This window comes from Mesoplodon mirus (assembly GCF_964341445.2).
Source record: "Mesoplodon mirus genome assembly, chromosome: 12".
Lineage (NCBI taxonomy): Eukaryota > Metazoa > Chordata > Mammalia > Artiodactyla > Ziphiidae > Mesoplodon > Mesoplodon mirus.
This window is the reverse complement of record NC_138988.1, coordinates 84,540,303-84,550,713: the sequence shown is the minus strand read 5'-3', so window position 1 is coordinate 84,550,713 and position 10,411 is coordinate 84,540,303. Positions and strand designations below refer to the sequence as shown.

General features: G+C 42.6%; 1 protein-coding gene across 1 annotated transcript; it reads right to left on the bottom strand.

Moving 5' to 3' along the window:
- Positions 1 to 2,854: 2,854 nt before the first annotated feature.
- LOC309813166 (glutathione peroxidase 6-like) lies at positions 2,855 to 10,411 on the bottom strand (the record flags this gene model as incomplete). The annotated part of the gene is given in 6 exon segments (XM_082637746.1): positions 2,855 to 2,918; positions 2,920 to 3,047; positions 3,825 to 3,924; positions 8,158 to 8,182; positions 8,350 to 8,503; positions 10,325 to 10,411. Coding segments are annotated over 6 exon segments (558 nt in total).

Sequence of the window (10,411 nt, the reverse complement as noted above, 5' to 3'; positions counted from 1 at the left end):
GTGCTCGAGAGCACACAAGCCACAACTATTGAGCCTGTGAGGTACAACTACTGAAGCCCGCGAGCCTAGAGTCCGTGCTCTGCAACAAGAGAAGCCCTCGCACCGCAACGAAGAATACTGGCCACAATTAGAGAAAGCCCGCACACAGCAATGAAGACCAAATGCAGCCAAAAATTTAAAAAAAAATCTGCCAGCAATTAAATTAAATTAATTTATTTATTTGGTCGTGCCGCGCGGCTTGTAGGATCTTAGTTCTCCAGCCAGCGACTGAGACCGGGAATTGAACCCAGGGCCACAACAGTGAAAGCCCGGAATCTTAATCACTCGACCTCCAGGGAACTCCATCATAGTAAAGTTTTAACTGCTATAACGGACTAGCATTCCTGAGACCCTCCTGGGCAGTCTGCCCCTCCCAGAAAGTTCTGCCTGTGACTTTCCTTGAGGACTAAAGTCTGTTACATGAATTGGTGAGGAAGGGAGAAGTGGAAATCTGTATCCCTTGATCTTCTCTTTATAAAGACTTTATCATCATCATCATCATCATAATCTGCAACATTCTGATTAGGACTGCTGCTTCCACACCTGCCCCTCACCTGCGCTCACCTCCCAGTGCAAGGAAATTTGTTTTTCATTTCTCTGTTCTTGACTCTCCCCAGAACCACCTTTCTTTTCTCTTCAGGGCAGCCACTGGAGGGCACCAGGAATATGACACCTGGATTTTCCAGAGCAGTGGCAGGACTGAGATCTCTCCTGACACTCGGGCATAATGCACTCAGGTTGAAGCCACAGTCCTCCACCTTCATCACTTTAGGTCTTTACTATGGAACAGGTAATATTGTTCCCCTGGAGAATTCACTTTTGTCCAGCAACTACAGTTTCCTGGTTTGGGCTGAACCAGTATCTTGAGAGAATTCTATACATCGTATCATCCCATTCTCCTCCACCCACTTCCTGCACCTTGAGTATTCTGATCTGAAAATAGTAACAGATTTGGAACCCTTCTGAGAACTGTTAAAGTTCCTGGAGGTTCTCAAGAACTGCAGAGATTTCAAAGAAACTAAAAAATGAAACACGCATTTCTCAACATCACTGTAGCTGGTTCTGTAATCTCCTCACTGCCCTAACTGCCATAGTGCCTAGTAAAAGACTTATGACGTCTCAAATCCTGTGGGTTATGGCCAAGGACAGCCAGGCTTCTTCTTTTTTTTTTTAAATCCATCTTTTTCTTACTAGATTTTGAGTTCAAGAAGACAAAACATCCAAATATTTTGAAAATATTTCCATTTCTCATGTGTGGCTATCACCTATGAATTTTTAGAGTCTTAAGAATCACTTTCCTGGTCATTTCTGGCTTAGTCTGTCAATTTTCATGTTGCTGTATAAAGATTGTCAGGGACCACATTTCTGTTTAGGTACTAAACAGGATTATAATGTTTGACATTACCCACCCATATTTAAATTCTGTGTACTTTTTTTAGTGCAAAAAAATCTTTAAGTGCAAGTACCTATGTTCATAGTAATTTGTGAAAAGGAAAAGAAAAACACCTATTTTATTCCTCATGCAATCTTCTCTTTCCTGTTTCTGATATTCTGAAATCTGTCTTCATATAAAAGACTGAACTTCAATCATAAAACAACATGGGCTAGATAAAGCTGCCAGCATGTTCTTTACTCCTGTGATTAGGAGTGGGTTTTGTTACGCTTTTCTTCTAATTTAATGTGATTTTAGATTTTTAGCAGTGAACAGAAATTAATTTTGTAAACAGAAATATATGCATATTTGTTGAGAGAGAGAGGAGAGAGATTTTTTAAGAAGCAAAGATTCCTCTCACATAGGGGTTCCCCAGGAGACCTGAATGGGGGGAGGGGTACAGGTGGCTGACTCCAAGAGGTCTGTGTTCATGTCACAGCAACTCTATGAGCAGCCAGTCCCACCCAGTGTTCTTGGATGGGCCAAAAAAAGGATTAGAGCACTTTTGAGAAAACCAAAATACTAAAGAGCTAGGTGAGGTAGTCAAGGAAACAGAAACAAAGTGAGAGAGGAAGTGGTATGACTCCACACAAAATATGGGACTGGGAAAACACCAATGGGAAGCCAGATGCTGCAGATTTTTTTTAAATTTGAGGTAGTGATAATGATGAGTTTAAAAGGTGAGGAAAAAGCCCATCATTCAGAAAGAAGGAACATCCCTGCCCAGGTGCCATGACCTGAATGCATTAAGGGACAGGCACCAAGGAAGCTTTCTGGTAGGGTCCAACCCACAGGGGCTTTGGGATCCACCATCATGGAGATGCCCCTCCTTTCATGTGAGTTGAGGTTTCTGCTCTCACTCTGCCTTCAGAGATCCTACAAGAGAACTACAGGTGTCAGGGAACTAAAGGAAAACTAACTAGGGAGAGGAAGAGTTTAACGTTGCATGCCTGTCTTGGAGGAGGGAAGAGGCTATTAAGGAGATCTTGAGAGTCTTGCTGCCAGTTTCTGTTTTCTTTAAACCTTCAGGATGTGGAAGATGGGTGTCAGGACTGCTGGGGATTACTTTCTTAGGGACATGGGTAGTCCAAACCATCTACCTGTAATATGATTTTCCTTTGGAATGGAGTGGAATAAACTTGATACTTTGGGATCAGACAGTTGGGAGATAGGTTTTCTTTCCCTTTATCTCCACACACACACACACACACACACACACACACAGGTATTTGGATACACACACACACACACACACACACACGTATTTGGGCCGTACAGGATGTTTTGGTCATGTGGAAGCTGGGTAGGATGGAATCTGGAGCAAAGATGGATCCTTAAATGTGTTCTTAAGGTAGGAGGCAACTTCTGATTATCTGGCCCTTCCTATTTGCTTTTGAACTGCTTCATGTACTCCAGGATGTCTGACTTGACTGTGCTGATGGAAGCCCATGACAGGGACTCCATCAGGCCCCACCAGGAACTTCTCAAAGTTCCAGCGGATGTCATGGACCTTCATGGGCTCCCAGAAGAGTTGGCTTGATGAGCCAAAAAAATCAGAGGTTGGAGGGCAAGAGTTCTGGAGCAGAGATATGGAAACAGCAAGACAGTTTTTTTTCTGCTTCTGTGTGGTCCAGGCTTATCCCTACCCCTAGAAATTCTACTCACCATTATATATCTCAGTATATTAACTACTTGACATGCTCCTAACGAACCACAGACATTTCAATACATCACTACCAGTACAATCAAACAACCAAGAGCTAGAGAGTATGATAGCAAATAGAAAAATTTCCTCCTTTCCCTGTCTCTCCCTCACTCCCATGATTATATCATGGTGCTTCAATGAAAGACTATCTTCTGTTTTCTTTGGTAAGTCATAACATTTCTTTAGCTTCAGTTTCTTTAGCTGAAAAAAGGGGTCCTTCCATTCTGGGCTTATGTGGTTCTAACACTCTGTGACTCTAAAGTTAATTACCACATGACACTCTACATATCTATTTCTATGTTTGTCTCTCTGATTAGATATGAATTCCTTCAGGGAAGAGATTATGCCCTATTAATATTTGTTAACTCATTGTGTAGCACAGTTCTTGCACACAACCAGGGATTTTATAAATGATTGTTGAATGAATGAATCATTACCATTCTGTAGGGAAGGTCAGTCTATGTTAGAGCAATCATATGTTATATGTTTCCTCTGCTTGAAGCTAAAGCCTCACAACAGATATTGCCATGATCCGTGAACTGAGCATTTCTTTCCAAGGAGTCCAAACTCCATCCTAGACTTGAGCCCCACACTTTCAGGGCATCTCTACCTACCTGACCAATCCTTGCCAGGTTTATGTTTGCTTACCTTCAGGAAGCTAAAGACCTTCTGTTCTTTTTCTCCATTCACATCCCCTTTCTCAAAGAGCTGAAAATTGGGAACAAAGCCACCACCTGGACGTACATACCTGCAATGAACCAGAGTGTTCCTGAGAGGATCCAAATTAAGAAAAGGATGGATAATAATGGCCACCACAACTTAACCACAAAAGGAAATTAGAGGTAAAGAAAGAGAGGCCGTAGACAGGGAAGGTGAGGAAAGAGGTCTTTGGGAATCAGGACTTCATGCACAGGCTCCAATAGGAGCCCTCCTTTAAAAGCACAGATTGGTTAGTACTCTGTGTGTGTGTGTTGGGGGGAGGGGGGTTCTGCTTGATTCTGAAGAGAAGTCAGATTTAAATGCCATTGCCTTCCTTAGTTGATGGATTGATTGATTGATCAAAAATATTTTAAGGAAAGGCAAACAAAATGGACATGCTACCCCCTTCCTCTCACTATGCCCCATGATGACACAACCTGACACTCCAGTCACCTTCCCAGGAGCACTCTTTGGTGCTCTAACCTGGGAGTTGTTGAAGGAATCAGTGAGATGCTAAGCTTAGCTCCAGAGCATTCTCTACCTTTTTGTCAGTTCCAGTGACATAACTGATGTCATTTCCTGGAACACTCACTGGGATTCAAGGCTACAAACTCCAAACTGCTCTTTACCACTGCCAGGAAGCTTTCCAACTCTCTGTCTGGACTTGTACCATTATTTCCAACTTTAGCCATCTTCAGTTCAGATTTACTGATTCCATGACCAGCACCAGCCAGTCCTATTCAGACTCAGCTCTATCTGCTGGCATCTCCCCCAAGGACCTCTTCTTAAAAGGAAGTGCCTTCTTCTTTTTATATATTTATTCAGTTACTATCCCTCTTATCTTTAGCCATCAAGAATATTTCCTTCCTGTTGCGGAAATACCTAGCAAACCTTGGTTCTAGTCCTTTGGCAAGTTCCTTAAACTCTCAGTGTCCTCATCTGGAGTAAAATTTGAATGAGATGCTCTTTATAATTCACATGAACTAGTTTAATAAATTATAGCACAGCAATACAATGGAAAACTATATCCTTTTTTTTTTTTCTTTTTTTGGTCTTGTTCGTTTTTTGGCTGCGTCACGTGGAATGTGGGATCTTAATTCCCCATCCAGGGATGGAACCTGTGCCCCCTGCAATGGAAGCACAAAGCCCTAACCACTGGACCACCAGGTAATTCCCTGGAAAACTATATCTTAAAATGAATGAGGAAACTCATCATGTGGTGATACGGAATAATGTCAAAGATATTTTATTATGTTAAAAAGCACTGTGTGGAATCATTTGTGTGTGTGTGTGTGTGTGTGTGTGTGTGTGTGTGTGAAAGAGAGAGGAGAGAGAGAAACTGATTTGCTTGCATATGCATTAAAGATTTATGCAGGGACTTCCCTGGTGGTGCAGTGGTTAAGACTCAGAGCTCCCAATGTAGAGGGGCTCAGGTTCGATCCCTGGTCAGGGAACTAGATCCCACATGCATGCTGCAACTAAGAGTTCACATGCTGCAACTAAGGAGCCCACGTACCTCAACTAAGGAGGCTGCCTATTGCAACTAAGGCCTGGCACAACCAAATAAATAAATAAATAACAAAATAAATATTTTTAAAAAAGATTTATGGAAATGTACACCGCAAACTGATGACACTGGTTGCCCAAAGGGAAGAGACTGTGGAAGATTTCACTGTAAAGCCCTTTTGTACCTTTTAAATTTTGAATCTTGTGACTGTATTACCTATTCAATAAGTTTAAATTAAAACAGATATAAAAGCAGATTTACATTCCATGGAACTTCTGTTTACACCTCACAACTTTTTAAGCTTACCATATTTTTCAAGCTTAACTTTTTGAAGGGAGGAAAATCCCCACTTGCTAAATGATACTAAACTGTTGTTTAGCCTCTTATAATTAGATCCTGAGATTTTTATAAAAATTTAAAAAGTAGTCTTTAACTTTTCAGGTTTTCCCTAAAGTTGATTGTACATAAAAATAATAAATATAATGTGACTCCCAAATTCTTTTAAATGTCTTGATCTTTTCAAAATCTGTAATTTGAGAGTATCTTTTTATGCACAATTTCAACATTAAATTGAAAAGGTCTTTAGCTTCTTTTGGTAAATGTGAATCATTTGGTTTTTGTTGTGCTTTGGTGGAGTGGGTATTTTAATATAATTTTTGCCTGAATCAAGCAGTCCCCACTGTCTTAGTCCATTCAGGCTGCTAAAACAAAATATCAGACTGGGTGGCTGGTAAATAAATAAATGAGAAATTTATTTCTTGCAGTTCTGGAACTTGGAAGTCCAAGATCATGGTGCCAGTACGGTAGGGTTCTGAACAAGACCCTCCTCCAGGTTGCAGACTGCCAACTTCTTCCTGTATCCTCACATGGTGGAAGGAACTGGGGAGCCCTGTAGGGTATCTTTTGTAAGAGCATTAAGCCCATTTGTGACGGTTTTACCCTCATGACCTAAGCACCTCCCAAAAGCCCCACTTCCTATTGCCATCACATTGGGCATTAGTTTCAATATATGAATTGTGGGGGGACATGAATATTCAAACTGTAGCACCCGCTGAATGTTAATTTTCAAATATCAAAATTTGGTGAACCGGGACTTCCCTGGTAGTCCAGTGGGTAAGACGCTGTGCTTCCACTGCAGGGGGCCCTGCGTTCGATCCCTGGTGGGGGAAATAGATCCTACAAGCATGCCACAACTAAGGAGACCACCTGCCGCAACTAAGGGTCCAAATGCTGCAACGAAGATCCCGCGTGCTGCAACTAAGACTTGGCACAGCCAAAATAAATAAATTAATTTAAAAAAATTTGGTGAACCATATATCTTAGAAGTGAGTTTGCAATAGGCCTAAATTTAAGTGGTGTTTAAAAAGGAGAAAATTGTTGGATTTCTTATTATTGGAGCGCCATTAAGACAAATTGATAGGACTTTATATTTTTGATCAGTTGACTAGATACTGATGTCAATATGTGAAAAAATTTCTTAAAATTCGTTCATGTATTATTTTGATGCATTTTTTGGTGGCACTGGTATAATTAATCTTTTGAATTTATCTTGAACTTTTAAAAAAGCTGAAAATAAAGTTTTTGGCATGTCAAAAACTGCATCTATCTCTAGTATAATCCATCTAAAACTTTAACCTTTTCCGGATCATCAGGAATTCCAAACTCTTTCCCGTGAGTGCACAAAGAAAATGGAAAATCCACCTCAGTCACCAAAGGTTGAGCCAAGTTTGGAGAGATGAAGCATTTTCCCAAATAGCTCGCACTCCAGTTAAATACTATGTAGATAGTAAACTACATTTCCTCTTCTCTGCCATTTGGAGGTGCCTGCGGAACCCAACAGGTGTTTTCCAAAAGATCAAAGATCAATCCTCTTTCCTGTTACCAGAAGTCACCAGTGAGAAAGATAAAATCAGCCCCTGAGGGCTAGATTCTGGCCTGGGAGTCACAGCTAGGGTTTGGTGTTCTCCTGTTAAACATAAACAGTTTCACAGAAGATCAATATCATACAAGTGACCATGATGAATCAAGGCAAAAACAAGGACCACTCCATAATCATGTTTTTTGTTTTTGTTTTCTTTTTTGGCTGTGTTGGGTTTTCGTTGCTATGCACAGGTTTTCTCTAGTTGTGGCAAGCGGAGGCTACTCTTCATTGCGGTGTGCGGGCTTCTCATTGTAGTGGTTTCTCTTGTTGCAGAGCACGGGCTCTAGGCACGCAGGCTCCATAGTCGTGGCTCGTGGGCTCTAGAGCGCAGGCTCAGTAGTTGTGGTGCACGGGCTTAGATGCTCCACAGCATGTGGGATCTTCCCAGACCAGGGCTCAAACCCGTGTCCCCTGCATTAGCAGGCAGATTCTTAGCCACTGCGCCACCAGGGAAGCCCCTTAATCATGTTTTAACCACACAAAACATGAACATTATCCAGATCACAAAAATGACCAAGCATCATCCTATTCTTACCAATCTAAGTGATTGCTGTTTCTTTACCCTTGCTTTATTCCTCCTACTCTGTAGATATGATTTATTAAGATACCCAGTCACTTACCTGTGCCCATTTCCTGACAGCATCCAACCCAGAGCAAAGCTTCAATTCCTTGCACCCTTCCCCAAATCACCTAACACAGCCAAGATCCTCAAGTCCATTCTAACATCTTCTTACTGAGAGCCCCATGGTTGTCTACAGTATATGTTTTCCCTCAGAACATTGAGCAACAAACTCAACTACAGATATGTTCCTGGTGGTCTTTGACTAAATCTTTGGGAGAATCTTCATTCTCACATCTGGAGGTAATTCTCCTGGCATTCTAAGGAGCAGAGAGCAGTGGCAGGATTTAAGGGAATAGAGTCACATGATCACCTACCCCCCCATCCCCCTGCTTCCTCCTAATAACAAAGTAGCAAAACCTTCTGGAATTAGAATATGGTCATCTGACAAAGCTAGTTCCAAGAGAGGTGAAACATGAGTTCTTACCAGGATACTGAGCTGCCAAGCCTCAACAGGTGGCCACACTGACAAAGAGGACATGTTTGCCCGCATACTGCTTGAACTGGATATACTCCTCGCCATTGAGGGTGAGGGCTCCATACTCATGGATGGTGCCTGTCACCCCCTTATAGCAATCCATCTGGAATGTGACACAAATAACCATAATGATGCAATGATAAGACAAACGATTATCCCCAATATCTGTGGACTTTTTTTAAACTCTAAGAACTGAAGAGAATTTTCCAAGTGATATTTTAAGTTATGGCTAATGCCACAGGTAGAACTTATATCTTCTAACTTACAATCTTTTTTTTTTTTTAACGGTGGGACAATCACTTTATAATCCTCTTCCCATTCCTGGAACATGAACACAATTTCCCTCCATTCTCCGACCTACAATTTACCTGCACTCTCCTCCACATCCTAACACCGCATTCCAGTCATCCCACCCCTTCTCAAATATTCTTAACAGACTTTGACAGAGCTTCTCATAACACAAATATGTTTTACATAAATTTCTCATCTATATATTCTTACACTGTAATTTCCTTCCCCCAGAGCCCAGCAAATTACTTGTTCCTCCTCTGGATCCCACTGAAGGCACTCTCCAGAGTTTTGTTGGTGGGAGCTCACTGGTACCTACAGAATTCATCCTTGATACCCCTTTCTTCTTATCTCTATGTGAAACAGGAAGCAAAGGGAAGAGACTTCCTACGCACAAGCATGCCAAGGGAAAGAGCTGACAGAACCTGGAGCAAAAAGCTAAAATGCTGTTATCTGAGGAGAGGGACTCCTGGAGATGTGGAGAAAAGGCATAGAATTTTAGAGTAATTTAAGTGAGTTTCAATTACTCTAAAATTCTATGTACATAAATGTCTGCCCCATGCAGTGAAGGAATTGCTTGTGGGTCAGCTCCTGTGGGGAAAGTGGGGCAGAAAACTCTTTTATCATTTTCTAAGCCTGTTAGTTCTGTCACTACGATACCAGGCATAGCTTCCCCTTCACTATCCTTGGAGAGAAGGAGGCTGACGCAGGGCAGGCACGTTCCCTGTGTTCCATACATCCATACACATCGGTGCACAGACATTAATCCAAATATTTGAGAGTATTAGCCTAAGAAAGCCACCATGAAAGGGTTGTCATCTATGTGCCTGCATTCTCTTTTGCATTCATGCTACCTCAGCTCTCTGCTGAAGAGTTTCTAGCATTTGCCTTTCTTTCTAGTACAATTTTTTTTTAAAAGTGGAAATCATCCTGTGAGCTGTCATTCGTGTGCCTCCATTTTCCTTGTCTTCATGCTGCCTTAGCTCTGGGCTCAACAGCTTCCAGCTGTCTGTCTCACACATGGATATCACCCTGTGATCCAAGCTTTGTTTCCAGGATGCCACATCCCTCCCCTGAAATTAAAATTGGCCAGCAACTCTCTGGGCCTTTTGTGTTTTATTATTCCCTGAAAAAAAAAAATAACCCTCTCCCAACCCTAAAACTCCTTAGGGCACATTTCAGCACCAGCTTCTTTTCCACCTGCCCCGGGGTTTCACCCTCCCTAAGAGCAACCAGTTCAGCTTCCCTCTAATACAGTTGCTACTTCATGTCCTCTTTCCCGGACCCGCAATGGTGCCTGAGGTTCCGGACCAGAGTGGAGGGGACGGGCTCTGGGGTATCAAGCGGCCACCAGGGGAAGTAGCAAAGCGGAACGCAGCGAGAGCAGCCTGCGTCCTTAGCCCACTTTCGGCCCAGTGACCCACCAGGCTCAGGGGAGACGATCCACGTAAAGAGAGTTTAGGAGAGCCTCTGCCTCACAGGACAGCAGTGGCAGTGGCAGGTGTCAGTTTGGAAGGGCTGGGAAGACGGATCTCGTCCTTTGTAGAGGGGGAGAAGGCAGAACTCCTTGCATCCTTGGCGGCCAATTTAGTCATCACGTGCTGAGATCCGTCTGGGTTCCCTGCGGGACACTCACCTTCATCTGTTGCTGCTTCGGGGTCGGCTGAGCGAAGCCGACCAGGAACAGTGAGAAAAGACAGTAGGCCCAGAACTGCGGGATCAT